Source organism: Lycium ferocissimum, chromosome 3 (assembly GCF_029784015.1).
Source record: "Lycium ferocissimum isolate CSIRO_LF1 chromosome 3, AGI_CSIRO_Lferr_CH_V1, whole genome shotgun sequence".
Taxonomy (NCBI): Eukaryota; Viridiplantae; Streptophyta; class Magnoliopsida; order Solanales; family Solanaceae; genus Lycium; species Lycium ferocissimum.
In genome coordinates this window covers 24225379-24243313 of record NC_081344.1, presented here as the reverse complement: position 1 = coordinate 24243313, position 17935 = coordinate 24225379, and the positions used below count along the sequence as shown (strand labels likewise).

Sequence of the window (17935 nt, the reverse complement as noted above, 5' to 3'; positions counted from 1 at the left end):
TTTATAGAAGAAAACTTTAGTTAAAGTTTGTGCTTTTATTCAATTAGAACAAAAAAGTACATATTAAAATTTCAAATCAATATAATACATGGATAAATCGAAGGAAATATTGAATATTGATATAATATTAACATGATAATTTCGATATACTAAAAGAATATCAAGAAAGTAAATTATATGAATGCATTATTAAAGAATCAAAAGAAAATGACTTGCTATACGTATTAACCAAATGGGTTGTTTTATAATTAAAAATTAATGAACTAATGAGGGATATACTTGGTAAATATATATTTATGGTAGGGATATTTTTGTTTAAAAAAATTTATTTTCTGCTTCTACTTCTGTTTTTTTCAAGAAGTCGAAATTTTTAGCTGCTGCTCAAAAGCACTTTTTTTAGTTGGTCAAACACCTCAAATCTCTTTAAAAAAAAAAAATACTTTTGGAGAAAAAAAATAAAAAAGAGTCTTTAGCCTTAAAAAAAATAATAATAAAAAAAAAACCTTGGCCAAACAGGCTCTTTTGGACAGCTAATCAAGCTATAACCACTATTTTAAAACTTATTTAGAGCCCGTTTGGATTAGCTTATAAGTTGATCAAACCAGCTTATAAGCCATTTTTAACTTATTTGGGTGTTTGGTAAAAGAGAAAACATCTTAAATTAAGTTAAAAAGTGCTTAAAATAAGCCAAAACCAAGAAATTGCTCAACCCCAACTTTTTTTTTTTTTTTTGGCTTAAAAGCCATTTTGATTTGACCAACAACTTTACCCTTTTATCCCTTATATTTTTTGTTAATTCCAATACTACCCTTACTTTTAAAAATCCTTTAAGTACTTTTATCCAAACACGTAACTGCTTATTTATAAAATAACTTTCAGCACTTAAAAAGAAGCCACTTTTTTTCAGCTAATCCAAACAGGCTCTTAATGTTTAACCACTCTTTAATGTAAAGTTAGACGAAAATATTTGTAACAATCAAATGGGATAAGGCACTATTACCCTCCTGAACTATACCCGAAGTTGTTACGACACACCTTATCTTTGCAGAAGTCCTATTATCCCCCTAAACTATTTTTTTTTTTTTTGTAATTCTTTGCACCTTTATTGCTAACGTGGAGGGTGTGTGTACACTATCCCAATTATATTAGAGATTGTGTGTACACACACTGTGGACCCCCTAAGTCATCTCCCTTTTCCCTTTTAATTTAATTACCTTGGTCAAATCGGATCAAAACCTTTCCCAAATATTAAAACTGAAGTTTGTTTAAAAAAAAAAAGGAAAATTGGATTTTTTTTTTAAATATCTTAAAATTTGATTTTTCTAAAACCCTTTTTTTTTTTTAACAAATCTGGAAAAATAGATTTTTTTAAATATGGAAAACTGGATTTTTTTTAAAAATATCCTTAAAAAAACCAGATTTTCATGATTTCAATTTATTAGGACAACTTTTTTTTCCAAATAAAATCTTGATTTTTTTTAAAAATCTGGTAAAAGTGTTTTTTTTTTAAATGTGAAAAAACTGGATTTTTATAAAAATTTAAAAAATCTAATTATTTTTTTTAAATGTAGAAAACCCGTTTCTTTAAACTAAAACCGGAAAACTAGATTTTTTTTTCATATATAGAAAAAAAAATCAGTTTCCCACATTTTTCTTTAAAAAAATCAGATTTTAAAAGATCCAGATTTTTTAAAAATAAAACTCAGTTTTCCAGATTTATTTTCTAATAAAAGGGATTTTCCACATTTTTTAAAAAAGTTTAGTTTTCCATATTTTAAAAATACAGATTTTTGAATAAAAAAATTAAGTTTTGCACCTTTTAAAAAAAAAAGTTTAGAAAAAAAACTTTAATGATAATTAATTAGGTGTAATTAAATGTGAAGTACCCAATTAAAAAATGACACATGTATAAGTTAATCAGATTTTATGCTTCTCACTCTACCAAAGAGAGTGAAATACACTCTCGTTACCACGTCAGCACTTAGGGTGATATTTATTATGTTTTAAAAAAGTTTAAGGGGTAATAGGACCCTCGAAAAGGAAAGGCGCGTCGCTGGAACTTTGGGTCTAGTTCAGGTGGGGTATTGATGCCTTATCCCCAATCAAATACTAGCATTTTGAGTTTTATAATGTCTTGTTGAATGATTTGGGATTTTGTGCAAGTTAAATTTATCATTTGAGACTTGTTGTTACGGTTTAAGAAGGGACATGAGGGCTCGGGGTGGTTTCAAACCAATTTATCCACTTATGACAGGTGCAAATTTTTATTGGTGCACATATCTGTGCAATTGGGGCTAGGTGTGGCAAAATTAACTGGCACGATGAAGCTTTGCGACTATGCCATTCTTGGCATCAATGATCGCCGACGAGAGGGTGACGGCTCTTAGCATAATATATAGTTTCAGTGTACTATAACTATATCTAAAGAAAAGCCTCCCATTTGAAACATCACTTATTAGTTCTCATGTTTGCCAAAGAATTTTGGAGCAACGATTTTACTAGGGATTTCTCTCCAATGTTTGCTAAGATGCTCCCGTCTTTGGTTGACGCTATTATGTGGAAAAGACCCCTTTTTTCTCAAAGATTAGAGATGTCACTGGTACTACGTTTCTCTCGTTGACCTATCGTGATCCGCCCAAGCTTTAAAAGGTTTGGGCAAAAGTGATTTTGATGATTTGATATGGACAATTTAATCCATCATAAATCATTCCTATCTTGACCTATGAAAACAAACAATCTTAATCTATTGAATTACCCAAAGCTTTTACCAAAACCTTGCGTGAGAGTTCAGGTAGAACTAGGACTTTCGACAAGGGGATTTAAAAAGGTAAAAAGAACATCTCTAGTAAGACTCAACCAGCAATAATGGGCTAAACATTAAGGCCTTCAGCTGTTAAGCTAAAGTTCATATGGTGTTAAGGAAATTCAAAACATAATATTTATATAGAAATAAACAAATTGTCCTTATATAGACGGTGTAATTTCCCGACGAAGGGGGTTCAGTTGAACCCTCTTGCACCCCCTAGTTCCACCACAGAATTAACTATTATTTGTTTAAATTATACACCTCCACTCCGAATCCACCTCCTATTGCATTTGTTTAAATTATACACACATGCTTTAGGCTAATATTTTTTGTTTATGTACCGAACATAAGAAAACAAGTGAGAAACCCACTTATTTTTCTAAAAAAATATTTTCCAAGAAAATATTTTTCTCCGTACCAAACACACCTTGAGACTGAAATAGGAAATTTGAAATTAAATTATTTCCAAAAATATAAAAAGTGACATTCTTTTGGAAAGACAAAAAAAAATAAAAAATTGTGATGAAATATTTGCATAAATCTGTGATATGCATAAAGAGATATTATCCTTATATAAATAGCTAAAAATTATGATTTTTAAATTTATGATTGTAAAAGTAGATAAATTAATAATAATATGTAATATTTATGAACACTTGCTTATGGATATTTGGTCAAGAATATTTATTGGTATGTCTAAAAGAAAATAATAAAAGTTGGCTTAAATTGGGCGAATTTGGTTATGAGCCATCATTTAATCCATCTTGAGCCACTCCATCTTAGCCTAAGCAAGATTTAGGCAGGGCTAGGCGTTGACCCATCTATTGGTTCAAAGACACCTTGACCCGCCAAATTCAGCTTAAACCGCTCATTTGTCACCCTTAATTGAGGCCTTGGAGTGCGATCACAATAACTAGGGAAAATGTGCATCGTGATCGTGGCACAGCTCCGCGATCGCGTCAAAGCAGTGGATTTGGAAATCCTTGCAACCTAATTGTCTCCCGATTATAAATATGTGCAAGCTTTCTCGAAGAGTAGGTAGTTTGAACCAAAGATAAAGTGCACATACTTGGTCAATATGTCAAGAATGAGCCAAATTGCGTCAAACTTCCCCAAAGTATGTGGCAACACTACCACAAAGTATAGTAATCCTCTCCCACTTCTATTAGAGTATAGTTATCTTGTGAATTAAATAACCCCGTTTCAAAGGCTCATATTTGACATGTTGGCAATTAAAACACCATGTAACATGACCAACTATGTTCTTCTTTTGTCTTGCGCCATCAATAATGTTGTTTCAAGTCATGACAAATCTTTGTGGCCCCGGGGTAAATAGAATACCGTAAACTTTGAGCCTCATGATCAAGTATCAATTGTCGTAAATGACCAACATTAGGCACACAAATCCAACCTTAAAGCCACAAAACCTTATTATCATCAATAGTGAACTTAATAGCATCCCCTCATTGTACTGATGTGTCCCTAATATCATACAAATGTCGATCCTCATACTAGTGAATGTTTATCTGCTCAATCAAGATCAACTAGATAACAACACAAGCCATAATCTTACCAGGCTCAGAAATATCGTATCTCACAAATTTGTTGGCCAAGGTCTGAACATCCATAGCCAAAAGATGCTCCTCAACTGTCAAAAGTGTCAAACTGCCCATACTCGAATGATTTTAGGATGTCCCGAGGTAAAAGTCAACTCTTGGTCAACTCAAACTTGATTCTTGGCTCAACGGTCTTAAATCCAATATTGAAATATACACAGTATATCGTAATCATCAATTAGTTCAGAAAAATCCTCCATCGAAGTAAGAACCCTAAATTATCTTTTCCAAAATAAGCTTCAAGCTTCAACAACACTTTTCTTTTTTCCATGGCCTCCAAACGTCCACAATCTAACCAAGATTACTTAACAAGGTCACATAAAGCTATAGGAATTAATTCCATAAGAAAAAGATTCAAACTTTATCAAAATCTTAAAAGTCAACAAAAAAACAACCTCGAGTCCACATGGTCAAATCCCAGTGACCAATAACTCTTCAAGTTCAAATATGTAGTTAGATTCTCAATCCGATTTCAAATTGATGTGTTCAAATAATAAAGAATCATTCTCTTTAATTTTCATCCAAGTCAAAGACCCTCTTTTTTCTCTTTTGGATCCTTCATTTTTAGGCAAAATCGAAGATAGATTCATGTAATAATCATATATCCAACTTATAATTACTTTTCCAAATGAAGTAGATGAAAAAGCTCTAAAACTTCACCTCAGCCTGAGCTCCCTAGCTCCCAAAATGACAAAATAAAGTCCAAGTAGAAATGAGGTTGTATACACAATTGTAGAAAGTTTTAGTGTAGATTTTCAAAAAGACAACATCAAAAAAGTCATAACTTTTTATACAAATGTCAGAATGATGAACAGTTTGGATTTCTGAAAACTAGATTCAAAGAGATACAACTTTCATCAAGACATCTTTACCAAATTCTTTATAGATTGAGAGCATATCTCTCATGAAATCAAGTGTAGAAAAACACGTTTCAACACTTCAAATATTTCAAAACTTGATCTAATCGAGCCAAAACTCATCGGAGCTCCTCGGGTCTCCTCCAGACCATCTCGTCAAGTCCAAATACCCTATATATATGGACTTATCCAGAGGCTCAAAACACAAAGGAAAATGCTAGAACACAAAGTCAATCCTCAAGTTAAACTTATGAACCTTAAACTCCAAATTTTCATGCAATCGTGACGAATCGCACCCGGGCCTCTTGGGCCCCAATCCGAACAAACATACAACTCCAGAACTATTGTATGAACCTACTGGTGTCACACCCCAACTTTTGATAGGGCATGATGGGCACCCGACCCTTACTTAGGGCCGAGCGAACCCGCTGGTTCTCGTTATACTCATAATCTTACTGGACTCTTAAATCATGAAATGAGTGCATAATGAAAGCTTTTCAAAAAACATGCTTTTCGTCTTTCTCAAATCAAGTAAAATCTGTAATCATATGAAATTTGTAACATAATGCATAATGATACATCGACTTACAGAGCCGCTTACAAGACTGACATGTTATATACGTGACTCTGTCTGCAAAGTCTCTAACATAAATCAAGATACCATAACATAAATACTCCGACTCGCAACACTCGAAAGAAATGGAGCTCGTCAATCCAAATTGAACATCTTCTACTAATATCCTCTACTCATCCGTATACACCGCGTGGCATGAAACGCAGCGTCCATTAGAAGGGACGTCAGTACGAATAATGTATTGAGTATGTAAGGCATGAATAACAACATAATATAGATATATAAGGTAACATGGAATAAGAGAGATAACCTGTACATCTGGATGCCTCATAAGGCGGATGTCATGCATGCTCAGCTTTTTAAAAAAAAAAAACTTTTTCTTACATACATATATATAATATCATCATCATAACGTACCCGGCCTTTTCAGGACTCGGTGTGTGTAACGTACCCGGCCCTTTCGGGACTCGGTGTGTAACGTACCCGGCCCTTTCGGGACTCGGTGTGTAACGTACCCGGCCCTTTCGGGACTCGATGTGTAACGTACCCGGCCCTTTCGGGACTCGGTGTGTAATACCAACTGATCAGTGGTTGCACAATAGGTGTCGTACCCGGCCGACTATAGCGCGGCTCGGTGTAGTAAAATACATACATATATATATAAAACATGCATGAGAGCCAAATAAAAGCTACGACTCTATCGAGTGACGTAAGGTCAACCTCCGATTTATATTATGGAGCAATCATCATCGCTATATCTCACCTTGAAGGAACAATTATTATAAGGTGAGATCAACAACAATGAATAAAATCGAGGAATCATGAAATAATCTCAATAATTTCATAATAGTATTAACATCATAAGCTTTGGAATTTCTAGAATTAAAATCATCACCATCATAATCATCATAGAAACATTCTCATCTTTAATATCGTCATTCATATTGTAAAAACATGTCCGTTGTTGTTGTCATAATTATAGAATCATAAATCTTTGACTCGGAAAATAGGGACATTTTGGAAAATATTTATGGATTATCAAGAAAGAAGTCATGCCTTTGAATCATAAACTCTATGAATCATGAATTTCTAGATTTTGGGAATAAGAATATTCTTGGAAAACATTTATGGATTCACATAAAGGGAGCATGGGACATTTGGAAAACACCTATTGGATTCATAAGAAAGGAATCATGCCTTTAGAAGAAAGGGACTAGCCTTAACATACCTTTGGAGTTTACTCTCCGACTTTCTAACTTGCTTCCTGTCGCGTGATTTATTTAGGATCGTTCGTCATCTCATAATCTACATAGGCAACCATTCGTATTATCATTAGGCTCATTGTCACACTCTTATCTTAAGTGTCTAAATAAATTCCTTTAAGGTCAATAAATCATCTATATGCCTAGCCCGAATTCTCAATACCAACAATCATCGCAACCAATAACAACAACGAAACAACAACAACCTCATTACTACCAAAATATTCCATCAAATATGTCACACCCTTAATCCGATGGGGTGTGATGGCACCCGACCCTTATTTAGGGCCGAGCGAACCCGAGACTTTCGTAATACACATAATCATACCGGAACGTGTCAAAATGTAGAAGGAAAATTTTTCGAAAAACAAACATACTTTTCGTCTTTTTCAAATCAAATAAAATCCGTAATCATATAAAATCAAATGTAATGCATACATATATCGGCTTACATAGCCGCTTACAAACAAATCAGAACCTAATGCGTAGTAACATATCGGCTCGCCAGCCGCTTACACAACCGACATACTATACACTCGACTGTCGCAAAGTCTCTAACATAACTCCGTATATCATAACTTTAACACTAAACATCTTCAACTCATCTGTATGTACCTGCGCGGCATGAAACGCAGCGTCCACAAGAAGGGACGTCAGTACGAGTAATGTACCGAGTATGTAAGGCATGAATAATAACATACAAGAAATATAGAACATGGATAGCGACATCAAAGAAATACCGAGCATATCATGAGGTAGAAAAATAACTTTGCATATAAGTGCCCTCGAATACCATAATGCTCGATCCATACGTGCATATACTATAACATATTGCTTTGCGGAACGTGCGGCCCGGGATATACATATATTACTTTACTTTCTTAGAATATAGAAAATAAAACATATCATATCCGAGGCGTCGCTCCGATCCATTTAGCCATATATCCCGCGTCCGGCATCCCGCGTCGGACGATACTACGTATCATACTCCAACCGATCGTTATGCGTCTATAGCGCCTTCCCTTTCCCAATCTTCCCCATATACATGTACATATACTTATAACATATAAACAAAGATGTGAAAGAAAATCATGTCCGTATCCGATTATCTTATGGAATAACCATGGTCACTTTGTCTCGTCTTGGAGGAACTAGTACTATAAGGCAAGACCATAAATGAAGAGTAGTATTAAGAGAAGACATATAATAAGATCACAAACCTCATAAGGTGTCAACTTGTATTCTTGAAATCTTTAGAAAGTAGAGTCATGTTCAAAGAAATAAGATTGAGGATTAGAACTAACTCTATTTTATCATGTTCATATTGAGTCCATAATTCGAGATTTTCAACTATGAAACCATGTTCGTCATAATCATCACAAAAATATTCTCATTAAAATAGTTGCAATACTTATCGTTCGATAAACGAAACAATTAAGAAAATCCGGAATAACGGGCCCACCTCGGGTCAAATGAGGTGGCGTACACGATTTACATACGTTACATTTCATGACGTCACTTGTGAGAGTTTTAAGGTATTCGGGTCCTATTTGTGCAAGTTCTAGATGTTTAGGCAATTTTTCAACATTTCACACAATATTTAATTCAATTCTACTGAATGAAAAAGGGTCAACTTCAAACTTGGATTTCTAGGAATAGAATTGTCCCCGAGGCTCGTATTCAAACCTATTATGTCTAAGACATGCCAAAGAAGGAAGAGTGAAGCCTTACATACCTTTTCCGCTTCTTACACGACTTCAAATTCAAGTTCCAAGTTCGCCAAATCTACAATTTGGTCACAATTACCAAATGTTAATTGTAAGGCTTTAAGATTTCAATCTTAATCAATACTTGTCTACAAAAATTTGGGCAATCTCCTATACATACAACATCCCCGAGATTTAACTCGGCTCAAATTAGCACCATACCAACAACAATACCAACAACATCAACAACCGACTAGAAACGCATCCTAACATAAATAGTCTTCTTTTCCAAATAATGCAACAACTTCCAATCCAACTTTGCACTTTCAAATCAATATTAATATTTTCATGTTTATATACTAATGTAAGATCATTCAAACATAGGCCAAGAATATTCCAAGCCATATATCCAATATTCAACAATTCCATCAATTCCATATTCCATCCAAAATTCCTACATATACAACAAAACCATCACAACACATTTTCTACTCTCAAATTCATAATCAACAACAACAATCCACACTTTAACAACTTCATTTCCATAATATCATAAAATCATACTAAAATGACATAATCTTCTACAATCAATTTCAATGCCAACTTAACCATTTAACCTTCATTTACATCATAAGGCTTCAACAACACAATTAACATACTAAACCAAATAAATCTATTCCAATTCCTTCATCCCACACCCACTACACGGCTCAACTTCAACACGCAACATATCATGATTTCCATCCATTTTTACACACTACAACACATTCCAAACACTCATAACACAGCTAATTCCAACCATTTAACCCAGATAAAACAGCCCCTTAATCCATAAATCTCAACAAAATAACACACTAGTTTATAACGCTATTTTCTCCGTTCTAATCCGTTAAAACTCTAATTAAACTTGTTAACAATGAAAAAGGGACCTTAGCCTTACCTTAAGTATAAGCAAGACGTCACCCTCTTCTTCTTGGCTGATTTTTAGCCCAAATACCAAGGCAACGCAACGTACAACACTTTTCTCTTTCATGAGCTTCGCGATTCGGGGCTTAGATTGTGGTCAAAATTTGGTTTCTCTCTCTACCTCTCCTCTCTCTCTCCATCTCTGAAAATTCTGGATGTTTTGGTCTGAAAAATGAAGGAGAAAGCTGAAAATTTCACTTAAATGGCGTGGGTATTGGGCCTGACCCGAAATCGGGTTGGGCCGAATCCACTTCGACCTTTCTGCCTTAAAACGTCCATATCTCCTTATCCCGATGTCGCCCCGTGAACCCACGACCTATGGTTGGAAAGCTATTTCAATTATCTACAACTTGTATTCTGGGAGTTTTCCTAAATTCCAAACTCATAATACCGTTTTGGCCCCTCGAAGTCGATCAAAGACGTTTTCTTAAATCGTCCCTGGAGGGCTTACACTCATTTTAGCTTATGGGTCCTTCTTAGGACTTTCTCAACTTCACATGCACTACTCATATATCTCTTCATGTGTCCTTTATAAAATCTCAACATGTGGGTCCCACCTTAACACACGGCCACTTTGGCCTTTTCATGAAATTTTTATTTCAACTTCTAGCCCTAATTTCCCTTAATATTCCATACCAATAAAATTCATAAACAACTTATACATTACACCAAATCGAAAAATAGCCTTGTCCTTAACTTGTCGCAACTACTTAAAATATTCCAACGTACAAAATACGGGATATAACAAAATACTCCACATGATATTTTCTCCAACTCCTCCACAAACGAATTCGCTACATAATTATTCCACAAATTTATCTCCGTAAATAAGCCTTAAATGATACCAAAAGAGAAAGATTCATACCTTACTTCCGCTAATACCGCGATATCTCCAATACTTGCCTTACTCCCAAGCCACAAATTTACCGCAACACAATATTATAAGCGTAACTATACGCTCGGAACCCGAATCCGGAGATTTTTACTTAACTCGCGTTGAAATTTAATGGAGGGAAGGTTGGAGAACTCTCTAGAATTTTTGGGAAATATTTTTGGGCTGGTTTCTTGGCTGAAAATGAGGGGTTAAACCCCTTTATATAGTTGCTCCAAAGTCGGCACTGTAGCAAGATCTTAGCGATTGTTCACCGCCTTCGAGACCGGAAATTATTTCGAGACCTAAAACTTTTATACACCGATCTCTTTATTTGCATACTTGAACTCCATACAGTCTGTCTAACTTATTTAACATCCCAAACTTAGCAAAACTTATTTTATTTTTTTCCGATTCGTTTAACCTCCAACCTTCGCGGCACTTACTTATCACTTGTTGAACATAACATAAACACTTATAACTTCAAACATAATCCTGTCCTTTGAGCTTATGTGACTAACCTATGATGCAACTTAACACACGAAAATACGGGATGTAACAACTGGAACCTTCAAATCATGTCTAAGCTTATTTACTCAAATTGTTGACTTTGGTCGACTCTCTTAACTTTAGGATTCTTGTTCAAGTTCAATAATTTCATAACACTCCCAAACCTCTATAAACTTGTGCCATCCATATCCGCAAGTCATAAATCACCAAATGAACTTACTAGAAGCCTTAAATAAGACAATGGGAAGCCCATAGTGATAGGACATGAGAGAATGTGGTTTCGCAAACAGGCTCATCAAAATTTGGCTTTGATACCATGTTGAAATGTGTGATCATCTCATCTAAAGGTTTAACTATTAAACAAAGCATACTTTTATTTAGCTAATCATGTCTTCAACCAAATGAAACGGGAAGAAATCATGAGGATTTATAGATTACTGATCTAACTAGCTTGGAATCGAGACGTTGTAGTTATAACTAACTTTTTATACAAAACCTCATATGAGTGAGTGTAAAGAGTAGGCTGGAGGTGGGGAATGGTCTGAGTTCCACCTCCTGATCACAAAAGGACAAATTGAGGAAAGTAGGTGGTAAAATAAAAAATGGGCAAGTTTAGCAGCAGTCTTATCTAAATCAATAAAAAGGGATTTGCCACTAACATATGTTGGCCTGTGGCTATTGTACGTAATATGAAAATCAAACTTATGCTATTCATATCACTAGACATAAAGGCAACCATGGGATCAAGTTGGTATGCTTCTGCTTGCCACCAATTTCACCTCAATGGGTCCCCTTCTATCTTCTTCTTTTCATGTACTCGTTTCTTCAGTATCTTCTTGTACATCTTTTATCTAACATGGTATTTACTTTCCTTTAATTGAAAAAAGAAAAGAAAAAGCTTAATGATTAATATCAATAGGTAGACCTTCCTAAAAAAATCATTCATGGTTTGTTTCTTCTTGCTCTAACGCAAAATTGTCGGCATTTTTCAAATTTCCTATAAAGTAGTAATAAACTGCGAACATCTTTATTTTTCTTCTTTCTTAACGTGCACACAGTATTGCTTACATGCCACCTTATGCATATTTACTTTTCCACTGCATTAGGAATTTTAAGTATCCTGATAAAAGAAGTTTCGGAAAAAGGGAGGAATGGTTAGAAATTTTTCTGATTTTTGTCTAATATATTCTTAAGAAAAAAAAAACTATTTTGAGACTCGCACAGCTGACACTAGTTGTGTGGGGTCATTGGCACTTTTACCCCTATTTGGTGCCGGTCTTTAACTTTTGCCCCTCATATATAACAAACAACTTTTTTGTGGGGCATAACTTTATACATTCGCATCATAATATATATCCCACAAGTTATGCGCTGCATGATTTTTGATCTTAAAAAACTAATGTCCCACTAGGCATAAGGTCGATTGCTAAAGAGCAAGACCGGCCCATTTGAAGGGTAAAAATTAAAGACCAGCCCATTTGAAGGGCGAGCAGTCCATTTGAACGGCAATTCATGCAATTTTATCATTCTGTGAGGCTTATTTTTGTCTCACAAATATATGAATTCAAAAGTGGAAGTTCGGATCAACCTTTGGTGAGATAAAACGAAGCTTCACAACTAGTGCTAGTGGTACGAGTCACGCAATAAAGTTTTTTTATTTTTAAAGGGGAATCTAAATCTATTTGTATTGACAAGTTGTGCCAATAAGAACAGGGGAAAACAGCCTCCAATTTATATATTAATAGTGGGAGAGGTGCCCCACCAAGTCTAAATAAAGGGTTGGTGTACAAAATGACCAGTAGAAAGCAAAAATATCGTGAAAAAGAAACCCATAATTTGAAAAAGCTAGTACAGATGCAAACACTTTCAAACAAGAAGAGATTGAAAAAAATAAGCAACCGAAAGAAAGCAATACAAACTCCCAAGCACAAAGCATTATAGTGTTGTTGAATCTAGAAGGTAGAAAAAGGAAAGGAATTAAAGAAAACAAAATAATCTAGTAACAATCGTCCTATATGTTTGCAAGATGCATAAGAAAGAAGACTGAAAGGAAAACAAATTAAAGCAAAAAGGAACCTCTTGCTTATCTATATGTTGCTGGCTCCCAAATATAGAAATACTAAATGTTACCAAGCTTTAGCTTGTTGTAAGCTAAAGCTTATGACAATATAACTACTATGTTTTAATCCCACGCAAGTCCAAGTCAGCTATATTAATCTTCAATGATATCATGCACTTCCAGTTCAACTATATGAATCTTCATTGATCATCATGCCCGTCAAGTTCAGCTATATGAATCTTCATTGATCATGTAGCTACGTCGAGTGATTTTTCATGGGGTTTCCATGCTGAAGCCCATACCACTGGTTCTTCTCCCCATGTCAAGTAAATTCCTGGTGGCTCTTGATTTTCTTGTGGTAGCACAAGTGACCATCCAGCTTTGTACCTCTTAATCAAGGCCTTAACATCATCAACAGCATCATCATTTAGTGGAAATGGGGAAAAACATTCCCTAAGCCTTTCAGACCATTGATTTCCTCTTTCTCTTCTTTCACCATCTCCTTCACCAATTTCATTATCACATGCCAAAACCTTAACTATGGATTTAGAACATTCCCTTTCGATCACTAGTCTTTCGTTACTCGTTGTTGGAAAGCTTTCATCGAGCATCTCAAAGTATAATGTGTAGAACCTAAGGCATTCTTCAAAGCACTTAACAAAGTCATTCCTTGTGCTAGAAAAATCAGCCTCGTGTTCCACTATTGTCACAACTTTAGGGTTAAGGGATTTTAGCATTCTTATAACACCTCCCCTTTCTTCTACTTCAACTTTTCTCAAGGCTCCAATGCAATTCACAGCCAATGCTTCCTCTTCTTGTATATTCAAACTCTCCTTTGTGAGTTCATTCAAGTGGTTCAATCCACTTATAACATTGAACTCAAATGGGACTCCCATTAACCTAGCAAATTTCTCCATCCTTTGTGCTACTTCTTTCATAACTGACTTCACTGATATGCTTTCCGTGACCACAACCGTGAGCTTAAGATGTGGCGTTTCATCGTTACGTGTAGCCAAGGCTTCTAGCAAAGTTGGCCATTGTGTACAAAAGGTGTTACTTATATCAATTATGTGAAGCTTAGTCTCTCCATCTAATGCTTCTAAAATTGCACCATTTGATGCAACGTGACCAAAAGTCGTCCATGGACTTACTTCTTGGAACTTTAGGATCAATTTCCTAGATGAATCAAATGATTTGCTCTTTTCAGCTGCTGAAGTTAGGGTTTTGTAACACCTCAAGCCAGTATCTGTGGCCTTACAAAAAAGGGCTTGCAAGAAATAAAATGCCAATTTCTGATTGCAATCACCATAGGGAGAAGCAAGTTCATTCAACATCCACAACAAGTGATGGATCTTGGTTGAATCCATGTTAGAAATCGCGGTAGCACACTCCCGAAGAAGCCTAGGGGCCCACTTGGCATCGGAAACCGGCTCCTCATATTTCGGTGATTGACTTCTTGATGAGTTCTCATGATGAGGCTTTTGATTAGGGTTTTGCATGTTTATCAAATGAATATGATGATGAGCATGAAAGTGATGAACATCCTTGTTTTCTAAGAAATACTTATTTGTATGTTTGGAATTGGAAAAGAAGAGACTTTTCTCCATGTGTTATGGAGCCCTTTCGGCAGTGGCTCTAAGAAAGCACTTTTGGCAGGTTTAAAGCCATGGCAAACAATCAAAGTGTAGGAAAGTTGATTAAGCTTTTAGAAGGCCTTTCTAGAGACAGAATTGGTCATATATATCGTCACAGTATGGCTTTAATTATTCTGTGATATTATTAAACTAAATCACTTTTTCTTTTTAAATTTATGAGCTATGCTAAACTCACCTGTATGTTGAGTATACTCTACATTGAGAAAAACTACGGACGTCAACCTATATTGACAAATGTAGCAGTATACTCCATGAAGCAACAAAACATGAAGGAAAGAAAGACTATACTCATCAACTCTATTGACAAAATAAAATAAGGAAAAAGAAAAAAAGGAAGCACATAACTCAAATTTATAAGTATACTTTTTTTTTTTGGGTACAAAATTTTATAAGTATATGATACCTAGTTTGACAAATATAGTATAGGAGAATATAGAGGTAAAAAAACAGAGTAAACTCCTTATCTCTATTGGCAAATCAAAATATAAAGAGAAGCAAGGAAATCAAACTAAGAAGCATATGATACATTAATGCATATGATACATTAATTCATATAATACTTGCTTAAACTTTCAAGAAGTTAGCTACCTCTTGGTCCTAATCTATTTGATCTTACTAGAATTTGTAAGAGTCAATGAATTTTATCACTAATGTGGTATCTTGAGAAGAATCAGTGAATTTTAATACACTAATCGTTATTTGAACAATTTAGTAATAATTTTCTGTTTAGTGTAAAATTAATCAGAAGTTAGTTATTTAGCTCTTGTAAATTGACTAGCGTTATTTTTAGATTGGACGATGAAATTTTGCTCAATTGAAATGTTCAAAAGAGTGATAGAAATGAGTAAATATATGGTCATGTTTTTTTCTAAAAGGTTTTTGCTTACGGTAAATAGATATTTATCATCGAAGGTTATAGTGATATTGATAGAAATCTCTCGCAAATCTTTCCCTTTTCCGTCCCTAATCTCCCTATGTAATTAAAAAAAGTTATTAAATAGATGATCCACATTTAAGCAGAGATGCATCCCAAAAGTGCAACTCAACCTAGTTTTCATTGGCTTCAAAAATCAAAATGTAATACTCCTTAAATCTAGGCTACGATTGTAGGTCCTTATTTCATTCATCATTTTCTACTTTAGTATGTATGCAGAGTTAGGAATTGGAGATTTATGGTTTGTATAACAAGAATAAAGGCGGAATACATTTGTTGAAAATATAATTAAATAATAAAAAAATATGTTCTCTAACAGCTTAAGCTTTTAGATGAGATGGTCACACATTTCAATATGTACCAGAGCAGGCAGAGTTCTTGTGATCGAATCTTACTGCCATGTCCCATTATTAAAAAGAATTTTCACGTGCTTGGCCCATGATTAAAAGAGAATTGGGCCTGCACATGAGGGCGTGTGTTGAAAAAATAATTAATCAATTAATTAAAAGTGTCATCTTTCTAACAGCTTAAGAATCACACATTTCAACAACATTGACAACTCCTTACATGAAATTTTCTCGTAAGGAATTCAGCCAATATAATAATAAATGTCTGGTGACACGTTAAGATAAAATATCCCTGAATTCTCTAATATATTTCCTGCAGCCGGTATTGGGGCATGGTTTTATGGTGCAACAAAAATTCTTAGGATATATAGAGAAACAAGAATTTAGAAGCAAAGTTGAAGCGTCCAGAACAGCATTATTTTTAATCTATATCAAGCTTGTTTGGTAAGGAATAAAACAGTTATTCCTAGAAATTAAATATATAAAAAGGGGATCACCATTAATTAATTGCAGACGTCTATGTGCGTATAGAAAGAGATATTTGCCCTTGCTAATAAGAACAAATAGATGATGATAAAAGCAAGGTGTAAAACGACATGTATGAGTGTATGATATACTGAATTCTATAAAATTAAATCGATCGATTTCAATTCTTTATTCTTTTTTCTTTCTTCTAACTGTTCGTATAGTAACTTCACTACTCCTATTACTTCTGGTATTAATTAATTAATACTTTATATTTGTGCCGATTTATATAACAAAATACAACTTGAATATATATATATATATATGTCACTATTTATAGATTTCAATTCGAACAATGATCTGTTCATTTTATGTAAAAAGAATAAATTTTTTAGAAATTAATCGTATGTTCTACTTGACCACATCACTTATTTTAAAAATAATACTACAAATTAAAATGATTGAGAGAAGTGTTGTAGTCTCTAAAAAAGAAAATGGTGTCCACTAAATGAGGCAGTAATATGGCAGTTGAAACATTACATCAAGGAAAAACTATACTTCGTAGTATATTTATAAAACGAATTCCTTAGTTGATTTGATTATTTTTGGATCATGCTCTTAGTTAAAACAATTATTAACAAATAAGAGATTAGAGAATATCAACTTCAATGACTGGTGATGGTTGTTTTAATATTAGAGTTCCAGTCAGCTTTATTCCTTTGTGGCTTGAATTTCTTAATATTAATTAAGAAGAAGAGGGCAACAAATTGTCTTTATATTTGGCTTGATCAGAAGTTGTAATAGTACATCAATTATCAAATCAAATTTCATAGTAACTAGGAACTAGTCTGTTAAGGAACAGTTTTATGCAGGCCTAGGGTTTTTCCTAAAAATACCTTAAAATCATAGGAACACCTCCTAGGAGAAACTGTCATTGCTTTCCTAGATTGTTCAGTCTGATAAGATAGTTAAGATCTAGAACAAGACAGATGCATAAGTTGAATGGTTATCCTTCTACATAAAATTATCTCATGCATGGCTAGCAATTGGGTTAAAGTTTTCATCAAAATCTTTTTTTCTTGTACCTATTAATTCATTCAAACCATCATAGTGTTTCTTGAAATTATAGAATGTGTGATTAGTTGAGCTAAAATTGTATTAAATAAGTTCAAGCTGTATGTTGTTGTTGTTATTGTTTGTATGCTAAAATAATATTTTTGACAGAGAGCTACAAAAATAAGTGAACCAGGATAGCTACTTCAGATTTTATATTCGCTGGAAGTGTAATATAAAATCTTGAAATAATG

General features: G+C 34.1%; 1 protein-coding gene across 1 annotated transcript; it reads right to left on the bottom strand.

The window, feature by feature from the left end:
- Positions 1 to 13000: 13000 nt before the first annotated feature.
- On the bottom strand, positions 13001 to 15001 carry LOC132051057 (protein SHORT-ROOT-like). The gene has a single exon (XM_059442356.1). The coding sequence runs from the start codon at positions 14832 to 14834 to the stop codon at positions 13476 to 13478; it is 1359 nt and encodes a 452-aa protein (XP_059298339.1). The 5' UTR covers positions 14835 to 15001; the 3' UTR covers positions 13001 to 13475.
- Positions 15002 to 17935: the final 2934 nt, after the last annotated feature.

Coding starts and splice junctions, on each gene's coding strand:
- LOC132051057 (XM_059442356.1), bottom strand. CDS start 14,834: ATGGAGAAAAGTCTCTTCTTTTCCAATTCCAAACATACAAATAAGTAT.